Source organism: Natrix helvetica (assembly GCF_964273705.1).
Source record: "Natrix helvetica genome assembly, chromosome: Z".
NCBI lineage: Eukaryota > Metazoa > Chordata > Lepidosauria > Squamata > Natricidae > Natrix > Natrix helvetica.
Genome location: NC_138554.1, coordinates 17563950 through 17586446, shown reverse-complemented (window position 1 = coordinate 17586446; position 22497 = coordinate 17563950). Strand labels below are relative to the sequence as shown.

Genomic DNA, 22497 nt, shown 5'->3' with positions numbered 1-22497 from the left:
GGTGTAGAACTTACGCATGTTGCTCATTTATCAAAAGGTGGTCCTTCCAAATTCCCTCTTTTGCATACCTTGTTAACAGCATGGGTCTTCTTTCAATCTGGATGTCAGGGGGTGTCCTACAAGTTTTGACAATATTTTATTTCTTTGACAGTTGAGTTCTCCCTGGTCTTCCTTACAGTACTGCTCTCAGTACTCTTCTAAGATCAATGTTCTTGAAAGTGTATGCTACATGATCCACATCAACCAGAACCGAGAATGTTTTTCAGCAAGTTTGGGGGATTGACAGTTTGTGTTGTGGAGATGACCATGGAGTTAATGCAAAAAATGAATAGGAATGGAGCCAATATGTTACTTAACCAGACACCTTTCTGAGTTTCAATGGCACTGGTGAGATGGCCCTGAGGGTTACATCTTGCATTCCTACTTGGAATGATGTCCATTCATGTATATTAAACGAAGTAAATGTTGGTCAGTTGAGGAGATCTCCAGCTTTTCCTACAATTATAAAATCGAATGCTGCTTTGAATTCTATGAAGACAGAATAAATAGCAGCGTTACAGGAAGAGTATTTTTCAATGTGACAGTAGAGAACTAAATACTGGTCAATGGTGGTTGGCCTTTGACCTTTTGAATATCTTTTCTAAGGCCTTCATGGCTGCTCTACGAAGTGTTAGTTTACAGTGTACTTCTTGGCTTCTTGTTCTTTTACTGTTGATGGTTGATCATAAAAGGCAGATAGTATTCATCACTGATTTACCAAAAGTCAGACCTCGATATCCCTTCTCCCTATCTACCATACAAATCTATAGTGCATTTCTTGAATTTTTTTCCCTCCTCACCTCACATTCCCTTTTAGTCAGAAATCTGCCAATGACCTTCTCAGCACCTTTACCAAACTAATCCCTCTGTAGCTTTCAGAGTTTGCTTTGCAAATTTCCTCCTTGCACAGGAGAATAATAACAGCAAACAATATTTAAGTTATGTATAGATCACATTAAATACTGCAACTTTGACAGCCAATCCATCAACAAACCACAATCATATTTTAGCATTTCTCAGTTGCACTATTTCCACCTGGCATCATGCCATTTTCCAATCTTCTCACAATAGTCAGGATATCCTTTTCATACAATTTGTTTTCTTGGACATTATTAACTTTTGTTTTAATTCTGTTTTCTATTTTATTCCCATACAGCTGCTCCTTCCAGCATTCTCTCACTTCCATTTTGTTCAGTCCTTCAACTTATTACATAACTTTAATTTTTCATCCCATTCATAATTTGCCCCGCTGTTTTTGTACGCCTAAAAGTAGTATAATTGGATTTAGTTCTCCCACTTGGGTTACCAGTTGTTTAATTTACCAATCATTCTCAACGCAGTTACTTCCCTTGGAAGAAAGTCCCAAATTCCCATATTGGAATTGCACCATTCATTGCATAATATTCAGTTGGACTTGAAAGACAACGCTTACTCTGACTTTTTCACCATCCAAAATAACTATCTATTTGGCCACCATCTGAGAGGTCTTCCTCTTTTAGCTTGTGTAACTGAGCTTTAGATAATAATTTAGAGTCAAGTAAAAGGCTTGTTCTCTCACGTAGTTATCACTCAAGAAAGAGGCCCTTTTGGGTCAGTTGAAAGAGGACACCAGGTTTTTGCCCTCACACATATTGTTTGTGTTGATATAATTGTGTGTGAGAATGACTTTGAGGAGGACCCTTCACCGCCCCTTGTTCACCCCCAGGGTTCTGCTCCCAGACATTGACCCCTACCATTTCGCCTCCGCTGAAAGGACACTAGCTATTCGCCCTGGGCAATGGGACCCAGCCTCTTTAGTCCCAGAACATTCCTTGTGGGCGATTTGGGGAAATACTGCTCATCCCAGCCTTTTGGGCTCAGGAGACAGTTGGATGCCAGCCAATCGGAGGAAGGGAAGGGAGAAAGAGAGAGGGGGGGAGGAAGAAAGGGTTCTGTGTCGAGTTTCCTCTCTTGGGCTTGTTCCTCTGCCCAGTTGCCTCGTCCAAGCTAGAAAACCATTTGCATCCCCCTACCATCCGAAATGTGATAGGACAACACAAGGGCCACAGGAAAGTTAATTCAAAGGCTTTTCAAGCAAGTGGGGGGAAATCCAAAGGGTTTTCCAGCAAGGGGGGGTGAAATGCAACCTCCACACCCCAAACTGGTTGTGTTTTCCTGTGGCCCTTGTATTGTCCTGTCACATTTGGGGGGGGGGGTGCAGCTCCGCCCCATCCCAATATATTTTAATTCCATAATACATTGAAACAAATCCATATATGTATGTAACCTCATCATCCACAAATTTGAAATCCCATTATTTTTGCATTCATACTTTAAGTTTATTAGAGCTTTGCAAGCATTGACAATGATGATGTAAGCAATATGGTAATTCATCTGGTGAAATTTGCTAAGATTACATTAGAGTTTCTCTCTTCAAATATGAGATGCTCCGTCTGCTAAACAGTTTTGCAGCCCTGTTTCTAGCAATACATAAAGCACTTAGTTTCATAGTTGTGCCCATGTTTAATTCACCAATCAATTCCTTGTTTAATCCTGAGCCCTGATGGTGCAGTGGTTAGAATGCAGTACTGCAGGCTGATTCTGCTCGCAGCCAGGAGTTCGATCCTGACGTGCTCAACATTGACTCCACCTTTCATTCTTCTGAGTCAGTAAAATGAAGACCCAGATAGTTGAGGGACAATATGCTGACATTTATAAACTGCTCAGAGACTGCTGTAAAGCATTATGGAGCGGTATATAAAGTCTAAATGCTATTGCTATTGCTATTGCTATTAATAACCAGGTTAGAAATATTGTTCCTATTAGAACCATCTTATTCAGGTTTCCTACCACTATCTCTATTTAAAAGACATAAAAACAAACTTTCCTGCAAAGATTGATCAAGAGATTTAAGCATCATCTACTGAGATTTTCCCATGTGAATTTCTTTTCCTTTGAGGACAGCTTTCTAATTAACAGATACAAACAGCCCAAACAGATATAACTTAGCCACAATGCTAAGTGCTTCAGGAAAATTGTGATCCAACCTTTTCATTAATCAAAAGAAAAGCAGCTGATGACAGCTTTGAAGAAAGAGCACTGAGCTAATACTTATTTGGGTGATTGTACAACAATGATTGCATCACCTAGTGGAAAGCAGATAACAAAGGAAGATGACATGTGAAATATTCATTAATTCATCAAATTTATATCGCCGCCCATCTCGTGAAAAATGACTTTGAATTGAATGCAGTTCTGAATTGCAGACAACAATTCACCATCCCATAGTATTGCTGCATTTGCATTGTCAGGCATACCACTTTGGTGCATAAACTTACTTTAATCCCGTTCTCTACATCTCTAGCAGAAAATCTTGCTTAATGGAACAGGGTTATATGTCTTGCATTGGAATAGATTCATTAGACCTAGGCAACATTATTATAAGTTCCTTATTGTATTTAAAATAGTTTCAACCCTAAATTATCATATTGTCTCTCTCTTCTAGCATGTAATCCCTGGGTAAATATTATTTGTCTTGTTTTCTTGCTGTAGCTTTCTCCAGATAGCACATCTCAGCAAGGTACAACAGGGCTCTGTTTCCTGATCTTTTGGCCTGGAGATGTAAGTCATTGAACATGTAGTTTCAACATGCAATATGTATTGTCCATCATTTTGAGCTGTAGTGGCACAGTGCAGTACTGCAGGCTACTTCTGCTGCCTGCCAGCTGCCTGCAATTTGACAGTTCAACTCTAGCAGGCCCGAGGTTAACTCAGCCTTCCATCCTTCTGAGGTGTGTAAAACGAGGACCCAAATTGTTGGGAGCAATTGGCTGACCCTGGAAAACTCCTTAGAGAGGGCTGAAAAGCACTGTGAAGTGGTATACAAGTCTGCTATTGTTATTGCTATCTTTCAGGCTCCCCAAATAGTCTACAAATAGACTCTTTTGCTGCACAAATAAGTTGATTTCACAATAGAATTTAGAACTAGCGATTATCTGATGCTCAACATATCCATTAAAGCAAAAACAATTATATGACAGACGTGTGCACGCACACACACACTCCTTTAATTTGGTGATCGAGAGGGAACTGAGTGCAGAAACCTCAGAGAGAAATAAAATGCAGGAAATGCAGATTGTAATGATATTTATTGACACAATATTGTCAAGCGATAACCATGCCGAAGATTTGGTCCTGTGTGATGCTAAATACAAAGAAAGCAAATGACCACAGAAACTACTCATACATATGATACTTTAAAGAAGGGCGTCTGGATGGAACAGCATGGATCTCTGCCTGATTCAAGGTGATGATTCTTTAGGTGAGATGTCTTCATTTTCTAAAGTTGATATTTGCAGATGTAGGCTTTTTTCTTCATGCAAACAGCATCGATCCATCCCTTATACGCTGTAATGAGAAAATTAAGCCCGGTTTCATCTCTGTCCCTTTTCCCTCTTCAGCATACCATGTTTGTTTAGATTTTAGATTTAGATTTACTTTATTGTCATTGTACGTATATAAACAGTATACAATACAATACAAAACAATAGTAGAGTTGGAAGGGACCTTGGAGGTCTTCTAGTCCAACCCCCTGCCTAGGCAGGAAACCCTATACCATTTCAGGCAAATGGCTATCCAACATCTTCTTAAAGACTTCCAGTGTTGGGGCATTCACAACTTCTGGAGGCAAGCTGTTCCACTGATTAATTGTTCTAACTGTCAGGAAATTTCTCCTCAGTTCTAAGTTGCTTCTTTCCTTGATTAGTTTCCACCCATTGCTTCTTGTTCTGCCCTCAGGTGCCTTGGAGAATAGTTTGACTCCCTCTTCTTTGTGGCAACCCCTGAGATATTGGAACACTGCTATCATACAATGTACCCATACAATGAAATTTACGTGACACACAGAGACCGGGCCCAACATACATGACAATCCCCAAACACCCCCCATCCTCTGAAAATTCCCCATCCTGAAACCACTCAAGCATCCACACAACAGACCAAGTACTGCTGTCCAACAGCTCACTAAGGGTGGGGCTTTGGTTCATTGTTGAGTGCAATTATAGCTCTGGGATAAAACTATTCAGACAACGTGTGGTCTGAGTTTTAATTGTTCTGTATCTTCTGCCAGAAGGCAACAGTCCCAAAAGATTGTAAGCTGGATGGGAAGAGTCTCTGAGAATGTTGTGCAACTTCCTCAAACAGTGAGATGTGAAGATGTCATCCAAAGCTGGTAGCTGGAGGCCAAAGATATTCTGGGCAGTTTTAATGATTCTCTGTAGAGGGGTTTTTTGTTGTTGTTGTTGTTTTGCTGCAGAGCTGCTCCCATACCATGCAAGAATACTGTATGTCAGGACACTCTCAAGGGTGCTGTGATAGTAGGACAGAAGTAGATGCTGGGATAGATTTATCTTTCTGAGCATTCTCAGGAAGTACAGCCTCTTTTGTGCCTTCCTCACATGCATGAGGAAGTTGATTACCATCTTTAAAGCACTCCATGGCACAGGACCTAGCTACTTGCGGGATCGCATCCTACCGCACACATCCCTGCGACCAATTCGCTCTCACAGGGAGGGACTCCTCCTGGTGCCGTCCACCAAGCAATGCCAACGGGCGGCGCCTAGGAGTAGAGCCTTCTCTGTGATGGGCCCAACCCTCTGGAATGACCTCCCTCCTGACATTAGAACTACCACCGACTTCCGCTCCTTCCGTCAAAAACTAAAGACTCACCTGTTTCGACTAGCCGGCTTGGCCCATCCATAGTTTTATCTCACCTCCTGCCAGATATTTTAGTTGGGTTAATTTTAACTTTCTGGGGTATTTTTAGGGGTTATTTTTAATATGGTTTTAATAGCTTTACTTTAAGATACAGTCTTTTAACCTCCTCATCTAATTTAAGGATTTGTGTATTTATATTTATTCCTATGTATTTGTGTTTTAATTTGACTGTACACCGCCCCGAGTCCCTTTTGGGAGAGGGGGCGGTCTAGAAATCTAAATAAAAGTAAAGTAAAGTAAAGTAAAAGCATGTTAGCATTCATAGTCCATGAGAGGTCCTCTGAGATATAAATGCCCAGAAATTTAAAACTCTCTACCTCCTTGCCATCTATGTACAATGGTAATTGTACATCTTTCTTCCTCCTGAAGTCAATTATAAGTTCTTTAGGGTTTTTGGTATTAAGTGTAATATTTCTAGGCAGAATTGTCATGAGATGGGCAGCAATATAGACTAATGATGTAGATTTATACATAACACCATAGCACAATAGCAAATCAACTGAAAGCCGCTGGGCAAATGTTGTAGTGTACCTAATTCGCTCCATACCACAAAGTGGTAAAACAGGAAGTAAAGAAGAACAACAACAATATACCAAAAGGTTTGTAAACCTCTTGAGGTCCTGGGTCATATTCAGTTGAGATGACCACGTCAATATTGCGTCCAATTACTATAAAAAGCTGCCCAATCACGAGATTAGGATATGGATCCACTTAACCTACCATACACATAGCCCTAAACCTATGACTATATTGAGACCAGAACTTCCATTGCTAAGCAATGTGGTCATTAAGTGAGTTGAACCCAATTTTAAGATTATTATTTTTTTCTGTTCAGCCTATCCAGTTTCCTCCATTGACTTTATTTATTGTAAGCATCTGAGAAGGTTGCAAAAGGTAGTCACATAACCCTGGACAACTGCAACTGCCATAAATATACGCTAATTGCCAAACACTTTAATGTTGATCACATGATCTGGGGAATGTTGCAATGGTTGTTAGTGTGAAAATCAATCACTTGATCAATCATCGATCACTTTTTTCAGCACCATCATAACTTCAAACAGTTGATGAGTGAATAGTCAATAAGACAAGGTTACTTGTATTTTTCGGATGGTCAACCCTGACTGCAGACTGCCCCAAAACTCTGCAACCTTCTCTGAATGAAAAACCTTACCTGCAGCGGCTCGGAGAGCAACACAATACTCAGAGTTCCAAAGATTGTTGGGTTCTCCACGCAGCCAGTTCTTGTAATTGAAAACCGACTCATCAGTCCACCTCCAGTTCCCATTCTGAAATTACCAAGACAGACGAAGTACACACTAAATCTGAACAAAAGAGCTATCAAGTCAACAGAGGTTTAATACTGTAGATGTTAGGAAGGGGGGACTGATTATTGATAGAGAAATCTGGAAGGTCTTGCTTACATGGCGAACATCATGGAGTCCAATCCAGACGTCAACCCCTTTTTCTTTCATATAAGCAATGATATGTTTGGATACAATCAATGTTTCCGGCCAGGTAAGGATAGAGGCAAGGTGGGTCCCCCGGCCATAGCTTTGGCATCTGATCTGAAGAGAAGAGGGGAGCACATGAGGCTGAGATGCTTCATCCATTTTATTCTTCACAACTTTTTTAGATATTTCATATCTTACCTCGGCCTCATGCCAACTCAGCTTCTCATGGAAGAGCCCATAACAGTTCCTCTGATATCGTAACCATTCCCTTGGACAGAATCCGGCTTGAGAAGCTGGAGAAGCACAGTAGACATGAATGACAGAAAGGGGATATGGTTATGTCATAACTATGAAATAAGTGAATGCAGGGAGGAGCTCAGTATCCCAACCTCTATAAAATTACGTTTTCCCACTAAGCACCATTGCTGTTATGTTGTTTACATTGGCCCGACATAGACACCATCTCAGGAGACAAAGATATCAGCTATCTTAAAAACAAAGGGAACTTTGATAGCAACTTAAGATAGCAACTTTGTTTCTTTAAGTTAGTTGGGCCTAACAGGGAATTAGGAGGGTCCCTGTCCCCATTATTTATTAATCCATCAATTTAATCAGAATAGAGCTGGAAGAAGTACACATTAAATTTCTTAGGAAGACCACAAGGGATGAGGTTTTAGGAGCCCAAAGCGGGGGCTCCTAAAATGCACTAAAATGCAAAGATAAAGAAATTGCCATTCTTAAACAAATTCCCCAAAAAATAAGAGATAAGAGGAGGAAGTATTCCTCCTTACCTAAGAAATTATACAACAAAGGAGTTTGGTTTAGATGGTTATTGCCAGAAGGAATGTTGATCTTTTGGGAGGGAAACAGAATTAGAATGAATACAGTTGTGGAGGCAGAGGCCTTCATTAAAAAACATAGTGCCCTCCTAGAGGACGAAAATATAAGAGGTAGTGAAAAAGGTGACAATACACAAGATATGAAGGAGGGAGGAGCAGGGGCTCCACCTGAAGACAGGGGGGAGGGAGCAATACTGAAAAGACTCAGGTCACAAAAATAAATGTATCTAAAATAATTGTAATTGTTGATATACTAGAAAGTGGCAAAAGAGATGACTGAACATATGGTTGATACAATGTATAACAAGATGCTGTTTCTGTTTATCTTTTGTTTTTTGTTTTTCTCTGTAAAAGTTGTGAGATCTGGAGGGATTTCTACCCTTAGCACGATGTAGCTGCAAAAAAAATTGTATATCCACTTACCCTTTCCCATAATTTTTTTAAAAACCAATAAAATTCTTTTTTCAAAAAAAAAAAAAGAATAGAGCTGGAAGGGACCTTGGAGATCTTCTAGTCCAATCCAACTCCCTGCTCAAATTGAGACTATGCAATTTCAGACAGGTGACTGTGTAGTCTTTTCTTAAAAACATCCAGTGATGAAGCCGCTACAACTTCTGAAGCCTCTACAACTTCTGAACATCTGTTCCACTAGTTGTCGTCACTGTTAGGAAGTGTCTCCTTAATTCCAGATTGCTTCTCTTCTTGATTAGTTTCCATTGTTTCTTTTCTTGCCTTCTGGTGGTTTGGAAAATAAGTTAACCCCCTCTCTTTGTGGCAGCCCCTTAAATATTGGAATACTGCTATCATATCTTGCGCTATGGGTTTTTTTGTATTTTTATAAAATTTGCAAATATACCACAAAGAATGCATACTAAAAGCTAATATTCACACATCCGATTTTAAAAAATGAATGTAAATATAATTATTTTATATACAGCTTAAATCCAAATTTACAACTGCATCATTTTAATAGAGGAGGTGGCATAGATTGAACAGAGATTTGAGTTGTAGAACTTCAGCAAACTGAAAAGATGCTATATAAAATTGATATCATGAATTCCTAGTGTCTTCAAAAAATAGAGCAGTTCTTAAAGGCTAGTTTCCATTAGAAATAGCTGGGACATCCACTTATTTTCATATTAAATATGCACATATATTCATAATAGTTAAATTCAGATTCTCAAGCAATATTTCTGGAATATATAATGGACTTCATAAAGTTTCCAGCACAGAAATCCAATCTATATGTTGGATCACTTAGGGTATTTCCCAGCAATAAGGTATCTACAGTAGTAAGCTTTATTTGTGAAAGTAACCTGAAGACTGCTAAGTATCTGTTTTGCTGTATCTAATAAAAATGCACGTATTTCTACTATTTTCTTCCATTTATGGAAGAATAATTTCTGTTCCCTTATTTTAAGTATTTAAATCATAATAACTACAATTAGTTATTTCATGGATGCTTCCTGTTCATTTTCCCTAGTCCTTTTTTTTCTCTAGACTAGCCATACCCATTTCCTGCAGATGTCCTCCATATGTTTTTGTCTCCAGGCCTTTAATCATCTTAGTTTCTCTTCTTTTGCAGTTTTTCCCAAAGTCTCAACATCTTTTTTTTTTGTAATGTGGTGACCAAAACTGGATGCAGCGTTTCAAGTGTGGCCTTGCTAAGGATTTATAAAGCAGTACTAATACTCCACACAATTTTGATTCTATGCCTCTGTTTATACAACGAAGGATTTTATTAGGTTTTTTTGTGTCTGTCCTTAAGTTTGTTTCCTTTATTCTAACTATGGTAAGGCTGCCCACAGTTTGAGATAAATGTTTCCCAGATCTTGTGATAGGGAGAAGCCAGGAATTAAAGTTGAGATCCCCTGATTGCAGAACAGGTACTTTACCACTGACCCTAACTGCAGCCTGAAAAATCACTAGAAGACTGTCAGTCATTTAGATAGTGCTTGGTGCTCTCTGAGCTTGCTTGCAAACATTTCATTACCAGTTTAGGTAACTTCATCAGTGCACTTCATATGTGTTAGATTGGGTAATGAAAGGCACAAAAGGCTAAGATAACAACAGCTCTTTATTTGGTCCCAGCGGCCAATTCGCTCTCACAGGGAGGGGCTTCTCCTGGTGCCGTCTGCTAGGCAATGCCAGCGGGCGACGCCAAGGAGTAGGGCCTTCTCTGTGATGGGCCCAACCCTCTGGAATGACCTCCCCCCCGACATTAGAACCACCACCGACTTCCGCTCCTTCCGGCAGAAACTAAAGACTCACCTGTTCCGACTGGCTGGCCTGGCATAATTTCAACGCCTGTCTCCTGGCATTTATATTTTTACTGGTTTTTAAGGGGATTATTCTGTAGACTTAATTTTATTGGGTATTGGGATTTTAATGTCTGTTTATTTTAATTATTTATTAGCAATACAGTCCTGCACATCTTTTATCCTCCTCTTATCCATCTATTTTATATTTGTATATATATATATTGTCCATTTAGTAATTTTAATTGTTTTAATTTTGTTCTTTGACATGGACTGTACACCGCCCCGAGTCCCTTGGGGGAGAGGGGGCGGTCTATAAGCGCTAATAAATTGAAATTGGTCAAGTACAGGCATCCACTGAGTGAGAGGTCTGGCAGCTCCCTTTTTAAAGGGGAGCTGGCCAGCGCTTCAGCCAATCAGGTCTCTCTCTGTTTCCGCCTGAAAAGAGAGGACCTGACTGGAAACTACTATTGTCCTTGCAACAACTAGAGGGGGGAGTATCTAACAATATGCATACCTAGTCTGGAATTGAAATGCTTGCAGGCAAACAGCCAAGCTCATAGAGGAAGGGTTGCATAATTCAACTTTGAACTACAAATATTTTCTTCCATGTATTTTGGCCTTCCATTCTGCTATATTTGACTGACCAAAAAGCAATTTCTCTGTCTTCACTCATCTTGGACTTCAGACCATTTTTATATATAAGGGACAACTCACCTGCCATGAAGAAGCCAAGAAGCCAAAGACTAATATATGCCAAAGGTCTCATTTTTGCTCTTCAGCTAAGAGGAAATCAAGATATATTTTCCATTAAAAATATATTTATTTATTACACCAGAAGAGAGGGCTAGTGTTGTGTAGGGATGAAGTTTTGGGATTAGGACCATGGACCAGAAAATCTCTTTGCATGAATTTGGACCAGTCACTCTTTTGTCTCCCAGCCTAGAATCGATCTTGTGAGCATAAAGTATAGATACTTTTAGCTCCTAAAGAAAACAGACTATACATCAAAGAAATCACAAAGTCATAATCCATTTATAACCTTGGCTTTCTTTGGAAAGCTTAACACAGCAGCTTAACCAAAGGAGCCATGTTAAACATAAGCTTTTGTTTTGACTTACCGCAGTTTTTATAAAGCTTGAAGGAACCACGTCCTTCAACCTACATTTTTCCTACAATCCCAATGCCCTTTCAGCTTCTGCAACTAAACATTTACAAAGTGTTGAAAGAGAGATCAAATAGTGGATCCTTAACCACAGGTTTTTATAAAAAGCTGATATAGATAAAGTTCCACTTATGGAAATTCTGAGTTAAGAATTTACCATTATGTTTCCAGCAAAGAAGCCATAAAAGACATTCTGGGGGGAGAAGGGAGACAGACAGACAGACAGACAGACAGACAGACAGACAGACAGACAGACAGAGACAGACAGACAGGGAGAGAGAGACAAAGAGACAAGAGATGAGAGAGAGAGAGAGAGAGAGAGAGAGAGAGAGAGGTAGTGAGAAAGAGAGACAGAAGAGACAGAGAGAGATGCAGAGAGATAAGGATAAAGATAGAGATATATAGATGACAGAGAGACATCTATATGTGTGTGTGTGTATTGTATTTGTGCTTATAAATAAATAAAGGGAGACTAGTATGAGAGCTAAATAGCTTGAAATGGATCCATACTAGTCTCCCTTTATTTATTTATCAGCACAAATACAACACAAATATAAAAAGGCAACATTAAAAATAAAAATATGGGTTTCTGCCTGGATGGTTTTCTGTGATGAGCCGAAGGACAGAAAGAGGGAGGAGTGAGCTCCCTCCCATATTTGGGCATACCAGGGGTTGTAACACACATGCATGCATGCATACATACGTACATACATACATACATACATACATACATACATACATACATACATACATGCTGGTCTTGTTGTATTTGGGACTTTTCCCGTATAAGATTGAGATTGTCTTGGCAACGTTTCAGCGAGGTCTCACTCACCATCTTCAGCCCAAAACCCAGCCTGAAGATGGCAAGTGAGACCTTGCTGAAATGTTGCCAACACAATCTCAATCTTACACAGGAAAAGACCAGAATACAACAAGACTACAACAAGACCAGCATACCTACACCCGTGAAAATCTCACTCTTTTTAATCTAATATTCTCTCTCTCTTATATATATACTCCCAGTTCTTTGGTGTCAATAATAAATCCTGAAATGAAACTCACAGTTCCCAATCAGTGGGCAGATCATTAGACTTTCTGCAACAGTAGATTACCTTAGAATCAGGCATTTATTCCTTCTTAGTAATGGGCACAAGGTTGTCAATTTCCCAGCAAGGTGTGTATATGTGGAGAGGAAAAAATGTGTACACATTTTCTCTCTTAAATTGAACACAACAGCATATATTGGAGTCGTACAATTTTATCCTCGCAACCGCAACATTCTGGATGTGGAAGATAATCATGTCCATATCTTAGCCATGATCTCTGAGACATTCATCATAGTTCTACTATTGTGAGTGACAATAGATGAGGGTGAAGACCAATGGACCAACTGACAGAACAAGCAAAAAAGTTGCTCTATAATAAGTTGTATAGATCAGTCTCTAAAGTGTTCTGTGTGAAAACACCCCTAAAGGGTGTTTTCTGAAAACTGAACCAATATGATTAGGTCAATAACATAGAATATTGAGGAAACTGGAGCTTCACCATATCTTTCTATCACATAACAATCATGAGTCAAACCAACACAGTAGAGGCTAATGATCTTTAAAAACCCAGAAGGGGAAGACATATTAACTGAACTGAACTGAACTATTTGTTAGTCTGAACTGAAAGAAATTCATTGGTGAATATCAACAAGTAAACTCTGTGGTCAATTAAGGACTTGAACCTCAACTTAAGGACTTGAACCTCAACTTATCAGCTTAACATCCAGACTACTCTACCAAGACAAATTGAAACATTTGAATTGCGGGGAGAAAAGTGGTAGCTCAAAATTACTCTTTTCTACTACTGCCAGCATCTCACCAACTCACCAAATAGCATTTTCCCATTTGTAACAAGGAGGTTTTGCAATAATAAAGATAATGCTTCTGAAAGAAAATCTTGAAGGATAACAGAAAAACCGCAAAGTGGAAGGATGAGAAAACAAGTGGGAGAAAAGGGCAGGGTTAGGGTTGCGAATAACAGAGCTCTGTGTTAAAATTGCATTCAATGTGAAATGAAGGATATATATTTTTAAGGAGTTTTCTTTTTCTGTAAGCACATCTTTCAAAGCCCTTTTACCTAGACTTCTAAACCAAGAATGATATTAGAAGATTTTACTGGCAATGAAAATGTGTGTGTGTGTGTGTGTGTGTGTGTATGTATGTAGGTTCTATCTGCTTGCCCATTATCAAATGATAAGCAATAGAAAGTCTTCTGCCCATTCATTGCAGAGTCTCAAGCATAAGTATTTAAACACTCACCCAGACTCAAGAAGCTTCCCTAGATAGTCAGCTTTTGAGTGTCATGACACTACTGACACTACTGCTTTTATCTAGATCTCTGTTGGAATCTGGAGGAAACCTGGGGCAGAAGGATGAAGTATTCACTTCCTTGTTGTGTAACTGTGGGCAAGCTAAGCTGGGGGGCATTTAGAATGAAAGGGGAGATGTAATTTACCATGCTGTCTATTATCTTGACATAGAAAGTATCCAGCAACACTTAAAAATTCACAAGCAGCAAGCAACCTCTTTATAATTCAAACAATAGTCCCTTTAAGTTTGTTTCTTCCAGGAAACTTAAAGAAAATGCAAATATGATCCATGTATATGTAATCATGGATTCTTTGTTGACTAGAGAATTCTCATGGATATTGATTTAACCAGAAAACATTGAAATTGCATCCAATTGTTGCTTTATAGCTCTTCAGCATTTAGAATTAGCATCCTGCCTTAGGGCTGATTTTGCCAAGGGGCTAAAGAACAAAGAATTGTAGATAGAATAACTATAGCAGTGAATAGTAGCATTTAATGACATTTGAAGGTAATTAGCAGTTTGGACAAATACCCAGAATCATAAGCAGGAAGACATAAGCAGGAAGACAACTTGACTAAAATTCTGTAAAGGTTGAAGGAGATGACATGAAAATCTCTGAATCTGACACAAGTGAAAGTAATGTCTGCAGTATTATTAGACAGAAGATGGCATGACGTGTAGCTTACTCATCCATAGGTATGGGGTGAGTGAAAAGATCAATTTTTGATCTTTTTCCAAAAAAATTTAGCCTCCTCACAGGTCCACCATAAATGGTAATATGTTCTGTGTATTGATTCGCATTTCCAACATTTTGGGGAGGTATTTATTGAGATTTTCGCTAACCTTGTTGGTGCCAGGTGCCATCTATAAAACATTTTGTACTGGTTTTCCTTGTATGCAACTGATAATGTTATTTTTAAGTTTGTTCCCCCAAAATTTTCCCATTTGTCTAATTCAATATTATAGCCAAAGTTCTGTGCCCATATTATCATTTGTTCTTTCACAATTTCCTCTTCCATTTTATACTTCAGGAGAAATTTATATATTCTACAACTTTCAGTTGACTAGAAAAATCAAACCCAGTTTGGATTGAATAAAGCAATTTTTGGTTCAGATCATCATGGTTCAATTCAGGATTTCAGATCATTTTAAACAATCTTTCACTGAAACAGGAGTTCAAGCAATCTTTTCTAATCCAAGCAAATCTGCGTTCTTTCATTCAGGACCCATCCTCATAGATCTGACCCCTCATTTACAATTAACTTTCAGTCGACCCACACTTTATTAAGCCTTATTGTTCTTTGCTCACTGAAAAGTGAACACAAATACAGATAGTCCTCATCTTACAGCCACAACTGAGCACAAAATTTATGTCGCTAAGTGGGAAATTTATTAAGCGAGTTTTGCCCCATTTTATGACTTTTCCTGCCATATTTGTTAAGCAAATCACTGCAGTTGTTAAATTAATAACATGGCTGTTAAGTGAATCTGGCTTCATGTGTGTCAGTTGTCAAGCATCTGAATGTAGATCACATAACCATGGGGATTCTACAAAGGTCATAAGTCTGAAAAATGGTCGTAAGTCACTTTCTTCAGTGCTGTTCAGTAACTTCGAATGATCAGTAAATGAACAGTTGTAAGTCTAGGACTACCTGTAAATATTCTTTGTCAATGACATATTGTTCTCATATTCATGCCAATTTTTCTGGCAGTATGCTTTGCTAGTTACGCTCACCTAGGCTAATGGGGCAGACATCAATTAAAGCAATAAGGTTCAATAATAGGAATATTTACTTTAGCCATCTGGCCAAATTCCTTTCTAAAGGTTCTGTATGCATTTCATGGCATAACATATATCGTATTTTTCGGAGTATAAGACACATTCCACCCCCCCCCCAAAAAAAAGAGGGTGAAAATCTGGGTGCGTCTTATACACTGAATACAGCATTTTTGGCCCCTTGAAACCTCACCGCTGTGCATCCTATTTTTCGCAAAGATGGATGAGCAGAGGGTTTGGGAGGCCTGCAAAGTGCTCCTGGGGGCTGGAGAGGGGAAAAATGAATGAAAAGCGGGGCACTTTTTGCACATTTTGCCCCCCCCCCCAGCCTCCAGGAGCACTCTAGAAGCCTCCCAAAGTCTATGCATGCCGTTTTTTTTGCAAAAAGGGCCATTTTCTTGCGAAAAACAGGCTATCTTTTGCTTGTTTTTGCCCCCCCCCCCCCGCCGCCCAGTCCCCAGGAGCACTTTGCAGGCCTCTCAAACTCTCTGCATGCCCCCATTTTTCACAAAAAAAACCGAACAAGGCATACAGAGGATTTGAAAGGCCTGCAGAGTGCAAAAACTTTGTTTTAAATTTACCTCTTCAAAATCTTGGTGCGTCTTATACTCTGGTGCGTCTTATAGTCTGAAAAATATGGTAGTTTCTCCCTCTCTCCCCCCCCCCTCTCTCCCCCCCCCCACGCACACAAAGAGTTACCAGCCTATTGGCCATATGGCACTGTTCTTATCATTGATTAATGTATTGCAGTAATTCCTGCTGTTGAAATTTGCAGTCAACCTCAAAAGCTTTCCAAAAAGTTTGAATCAGAATTTTTAAAAAGGTTGCTGGCCATAGAAATGTCCAGGAGAAAATCTGATTCGGACATCCATTGCCTTTCATATAAAATTGAATTTCAAAGGTGTTTTAGTTTTCATTTATTTACCTTTCCACACTTTGAAAGTTTAAGTGAGCCCTTAAGAATATATTTAGGCAAAAACACCAGGCAATGGAAGCAGAAAGGAACATCTGTAAGGAAGCTATACAAGTCAAGATGGCGGCCATAGTAGTGTGCTCAAAAGGATGCATGAAAAAAGGGGGGGTTGGTGCTTTAATTTCAGTCATGACCGCCATCTTGATGCTTTCTGGTCCCCTTGTGCTATGATGCCCTGGGTGGGGGGCCAACATGTGTTTTCTCCTCTCTCTTCCATTCATTATTTTTATTCCTTTCTCCTGAAACACTGGGCTGTACCACTTGTGTTTCATGCAGCTGATACAACTGCTTCTGCCCCACCCAACCCCACCCAACCCAATGTTGCCATTCCTTGTTCTTGAATGATAGAAATATTCCCAGAAACTTTGTATTATATGCATGCTGCAGAGAATTTATTCACATTGTACTTGAGGACAGGGTAATGGTGTAGTTGTCTATTCTAAGAGGAAATGTGGATGTGAAGAGAGACGATCTGATCTTTCCTTGATGCGGGTGATTCAGAAGCAGTAAAATCAACAGAGCGTTGATCAAATGTGCAGGTGTTTCGTAGCTGGTTCTGGTTGCATCCCAGCTGTTGTAGTCCAAATGGCTCTACAGTTGGTACTTACAAACGTAAGCATTTAGATTGCCACAAATATCATCATTCCACAATTTAAAACCTAAAAAGCCAAGGATAAGACAGAAGTTACTTCTTAATTCCTTCAACAGCAGTCTGGAAAAGATTGTCATTTGTTTCCATTGCATGCAACATCCTCTCTGGCCCCAATGGAACTTTCCATGAAAAGGAAAGTGAATGCTGACTTCACATTTGGAAGGGGGAAGGGAGAGAGGGAGGGAGGGAGGGAGGGAGGAATGGAGCGAGAGAGGAATGGAGGGAGGGAAGGAGGGAGGGAGAGAGGGGGGAATGGAGGAATGGAGGGAGGGAGGGAGGGAGGGAGGGAGAGAGGAATGGAGGGAGAGAGGAATGGAGGAAGGGAGGGAGGGAGGAAGGGAGGGAGGGAGGGAAGGAAGGAAGGAAGGAAGGAAGGAAGGAAGGAAGGAAGGAAGGAAAGAAGGAAGGAATTCACATGAACCTTATCCCCGATGTCACAATTCAAATAACACTTTTTTGGAAAGACTAGATTATATCTGGAGAACATTTATCCATCTTTGCCCTTGTAGAAAGCTAAGCATTTCTCCTAAAGGCTATTACTGGGGGAGGGGGGGGAGAGAAGACATCTTTAGGTTTGAATTATGGAAAACTCCATAGGTTCCATTGCACTGATTTATGGGATCACTCCTAATTAAACAAGCAAAGCATTGTTTTTCTGATGGTCCTGCCTTGAAAACCTGGTACATCAAGAACCACCAGGTAAGAAATGTTGGCTTACCTGAATAATTTGTCAGCTCCACACAATGCTCGATCTTCCTAAAGTTGTCTGGCTGGGTTGGCACCCAGGCTTCGTAATTGTAGGTGGATTCATCAGCCCATCTCCATCGCCTTTTCTGTTGAGAGAAGATCATCCATGATCACATGTTAAGAAAGTAAGTTACCTTTATGATGATAAGCTAAGCAGATTGCCTGGAAAAATAGACTGGTAGGCAGCTCTTAGATACTTGAACAAGTTCAATCAGTCTCCTCAAATGGTTAAGTGACCATTTGTAGCGTACATGCATTAAAACATTTTTTAAAAAATTAGCAAGGCATCACATCATACCAAATTCATGACAGTGAGTCTGGTGCAAATGGTTACATTCAGCTCTATGAAATTATGGACTGCAGAGATGCATTTTGTTAAATATTTTGGGCGATTACAACCACTCTTCTCCCACCCTTCATATTTACCTTAAAAGTAAAAGTGAAAGGCCACTTGCAAGGAACTTTTATTATTCTACTCTCTGGATGAAGTGGTCCTGCCTTCAAAAAAAATGGGGAGTAAAATAGCACTGCTATTTGGTCCGAATTTAGAAGGCTTATTGATATCACTGAAGTCAGTGCAAGTGAGGTGAGGCCCTAAGCCAGGGGTGTCCAAACTTGAGAACTTTAAGACTTGTGGACTTCAACTCTCAGAATTCCCCAGCCAGCCATGCTGGCTGGGGAATTCTGGGAATTGAAGTCCACAAGTCTTAAAGTTCTCAAGTTTGGACACCCCTGCCCTAAGCTAAAGGAAGCTTGGAGGGGTTCGATGTTAAAAAAAATTGCATGAGAAGTGCATAGCTAAATATTATTTACTAGTAGTCAACTTAAAGTGAAAAATGCAAATTGTTTTCAAATACAGGCATATATTGATTATATATTTTTCATTCAGCTACCTTGATCTCTCTCATAGATTATAATGCAGTAACCTGGAAAAATACTTGAAGGATATATAGAAATATAGATATATAGATACACACACACACCTATGTATGTGTGTGTATAATTTGTGTGTCTCTGTGTGTGTCTAATTTATACACACATTAAACACACATACAGATGTGCACAAAAGCACGGTGCTGACAAAATAAGTAATCAAGATCAGTTTTATAAGTAATAAAGAAATGATCTGCCAAATCAAAAAACGTATATCTGGTACAACTTTAAGAAAATCATTCTCTATTTCTCACTAAAAATTTGAAAACAAGAAAGGATATGTGTTTAAAAAGGGAAATATAATAATAAAGAAATGGCTTCCCCTTTCTTCAGGACAATTTCAGTCATTTATCACGTTTTCTAACATGTCAGCTTAAGATCTCTTCATCCATACCTCACTGTCAATCATTCAATCTTAATGAGTTGGAATCTTTTTATCTTTGTATTTTTAAACATCAATAAACATTACTGTTTAAACAATGGCTACACAAGATTTTAACAGCTACAGTATATATAAAATAAGACATAAATTTCCAAAAACCAAAGAGAAAGAAAATCTAATCTTTTATGAGGCCTCAGTTGTACTTCGTTTAGTGTGTGCCTAAATCCAGCACAGGCTGCAGTTATGAGCACCAACAAACAATCTCTGATCATATATCAGTTCACCAAAAACAACAACATAACATTTATACAGAATGTAATATGTAGACCAGGAATTTTAGGCTCACCCCAGAGATATCACGGAGCCCAATCCAGACATGTCTATTTGATTCCTGTTTGTCTTTGACGAATACAGACACCAGTGAGGACTCTTGAGGGCTGAGGATAGAGGCAAGGTGACATCCTGGGCCATAGCTCTGGCACTCAAGCTAGGAACAGAGAGACGACAAGAAGATGGCACCACATGCTCGTGGGCGTGATGGTTGCAAACTTTAACCCATGCACGTCTCCATTTGTGCAGATTTGGTTTCTGGGCTGTGAAAAAAATGGTTCTTACCTCAGCATTATCCCAACTTAGTCCCCGATCAAAATATCCATAACAGTTCCCCTGTTTCTGCAACCAGTCTCTGGGGCAATGCGCAGCCTTGGCTGTAGGGAGACAAAATGAGGAAAAAGAAATGATAGGTAAACGGGATAGATTGCAGATGTCCGTAAATGGAATCTCTTCAGTTGGGTGTAGACACAATTGGAAGGATTGAGGGTTATGGTTTAGCACTGTGATGGCGAGCCTGTGGCAGGCAGAACCCTCTCTGCAGTCATACCAGCTGTCATTCCAGCTCAGCTCTACAGGGCAAGCGCTCCCCGCCTCCAGCTGGCCAGCTGGCCTTCGGGTCTCTGCTGCCCATGCGGGTGGTGTGCATGTGCAGGGGCAGAGTGCATGTATGGGGGGCACTCCCATTGCATTTTGGGGGGTTGTGTGTGCCCCGCCCCACCCCTTTTTGGGCCTGGAAGGCCTCCTGCACCAACCTGGAAGCCAAAAAATGGGGAGGGGGGCATGCATGGGTGGGTGGGAGGAGGCATGCATGGGGGGTGCTCACATTGCATTTTGAGGTTTCGTGCACCCGCGCTTTGGGCACTCAGCACCAAAAAAGTTAGCGATCACTCGTTTAGCATGAAAGGAAGGAGTTTTTCTCAATTGAGGGATAAGGATTTTAAGATGGAGCAAAACAATCCAGGGACACAAAATACTTCAACTTCCACTTCAGATACAGATTAACAGAGATGGAAGAGACCTTGTAGATCGTCTAGTCCAACCCCTCACCCAAGCAGACCCTACACCATTTCTGAGTCTGACAGATGGCAGTCCAGTCTCATCTTGAAAGCTTCCAGGGATCAAGTTCCCATAACTTCTGAAGGCAAGCTGTTCCATTGGTTGATTGTTCTCACTGTCAGGAAATTTATCCTTATTTCCAGTTTGAATCTCTCCTTGTTCAGTTTCCATCCATTATTCCTTGTCTGGACTTCAGGTGCCTTAGAGAATAGCTTGATTCCCTTCTATCTGTAGCAGCCCCTCAAATATTGGAACACTGCTATTATGTCTACCCTGGTTCTTCTCTTCACTAGACTAGCCATGCCCAGTTCCTGCAACCATTCATCATATGTTTTAGCCTTCAGTCCCCTAATCATCTTTGTTGCTCTTCTCTGCACTCTTTCTAGAATCTCAACATCTTTTTTTATAGTGTGATGACCAAAACTGGAAGCAGTATTCTAGGTTTGGTTCTACTAAGGCTTTATTGAATGGTATTAGTATCTCACCTGATCCTTCACAACCTTGAAAGTGGTCCAAAATCTATTTTCCAGACCAATTTCAAGGCCTTCAAGGAGGTTGGGAGAATATTAGTGTCCAAAGGTTCCCCATACCTTATATTCTGCCTTAAAATATTCCCAAAATCTCATGTGAACTATTCTAAATCTCTAAAACTGTGCCACATTGGAGTCATTGGGAGAGATTTTGATGTCTAAGGGAAAGAATTATTATTACTATTTCTGCACTTCAGATGGAAAATTACATTTAAATGTGGAAACTGGGAAATCACATTGCTGAAATGCTGTATACCCATATTATTAGTGTGCCTCAACAGTACAGTTTCAGAATGCTGGGGACAGCATGAAAATTCTGACCTGTATATTACATATGTAAATATCAGAAGATGCTATTTACTTTACTAAGTTGTTTAATTTGCTACGTTCACCATGTCATGATTACTATTGGGGTGTATGTGTGTGTGAATGACTTACCTCCCAAAAAAGGATTGGTGATCAATATTCCAAGGCAACAGAGGCCAATGTATATGGAGAGTCCCATCTTTTGGTTGCCCTTTAGGAGAAAAGAGAAGTAGATGTGATAGAAGAATTAATAGAGTGGCATTTGTATTAGCTTACTGAGAAAGAAAGGCAATTTTGTAGTTGCATAATTTAATGTTGATCCTAGTCCACCTGCAAACTTTTCTGTTGTGGTTCCTAGCATACAACTCATGAAAAACTGTATTGCTATTTCAAAAACCTATCTTATTGCAATGCCAGATCACTGTACAGATAACAGAGAATATCTAATCAATATTTACCAAGAATGCCTTCAGCCTCTCACCTTGCAAAGTTCTTCAACTGGGGAGATTGAGTTGGTAAATGGTTGGACTGGTGGATTCTCATTTCCAGAGCCACCATTATATAGTCTCCAAATAGGGTCTGGCCTAACATCAAAATAGATAACTTTCTTCAAGGATTTCCTGGTCCACCCTCTTCATTTTCCCATAATTGATAGGAAAGCAAGTGAAGCTGAGGTCAAAAGATAATTGGCTACATTTTCCTTGGGTAAAGAAATAATTGATTCCACACCCTAATGGGAAGCAAACACCACCCTTCATTAAACATAATAATATTTACTTGATTTCTTTGTTCCATTGTTTTTAACTTTCATTATTTCTAGCGTACGTTATGTCAAATATTAACACAATTAAGAAAAAAATCCATTGGATTTACCCTAAAGGAAAAAAAAACCCACTATTCCTCCACTTTTGCTTTTTATATTTTTTAAGTGTTATAAGGAA

At 39.7% G+C, this 22497-nt stretch overlaps 2 protein-coding genes across 2 annotated transcripts; both read right to left on the bottom strand.

Annotated features, from left to right (window-relative positions):
• Positions 1-4357: 4357 nt before the first annotated feature.
• On the bottom strand, positions 4358-7701 carry LOC309401321 (C-type lectin lectoxin-Thr1-like; the record flags this gene model as incomplete). The annotated part of the gene is made up of 5 exons (XM_081970389.1): positions 4358-4425; positions 6968-7082; positions 7218-7361; positions 7446-7540; positions 7689-7701. 5 exons carry the CDS (start codon positions 7699-7701, stop codon positions 4358-4360), a joined length of 435 nt encoding a protein of 144 aa, XP_081826515.1.
• Positions 7702-17032: 9331 nt separating this feature from the next.
• LOC309382134 (C-type lectin BpLec-like) lies at positions 17033-22075 on the bottom strand. The gene is made up of 6 exons (XM_081933642.1): positions 22038-22075; positions 21689-21767; positions 19947-20038; positions 19678-19818; positions 17988-18102; positions 17033-17276 (listed from the first exon to the last, which is right to left on the bottom strand). Exons 2-6 carry the CDS (start codon positions 21753-21755, stop codon positions 17209-17211), a joined length of 483 nt encoding a protein of 160 aa, XP_081789768.1. The 5' UTR covers positions 21756-21767; positions 22038-22075; the 3' UTR covers positions 17033-17208.
• Positions 22076-22497: the final 422 nt, after the last annotated feature.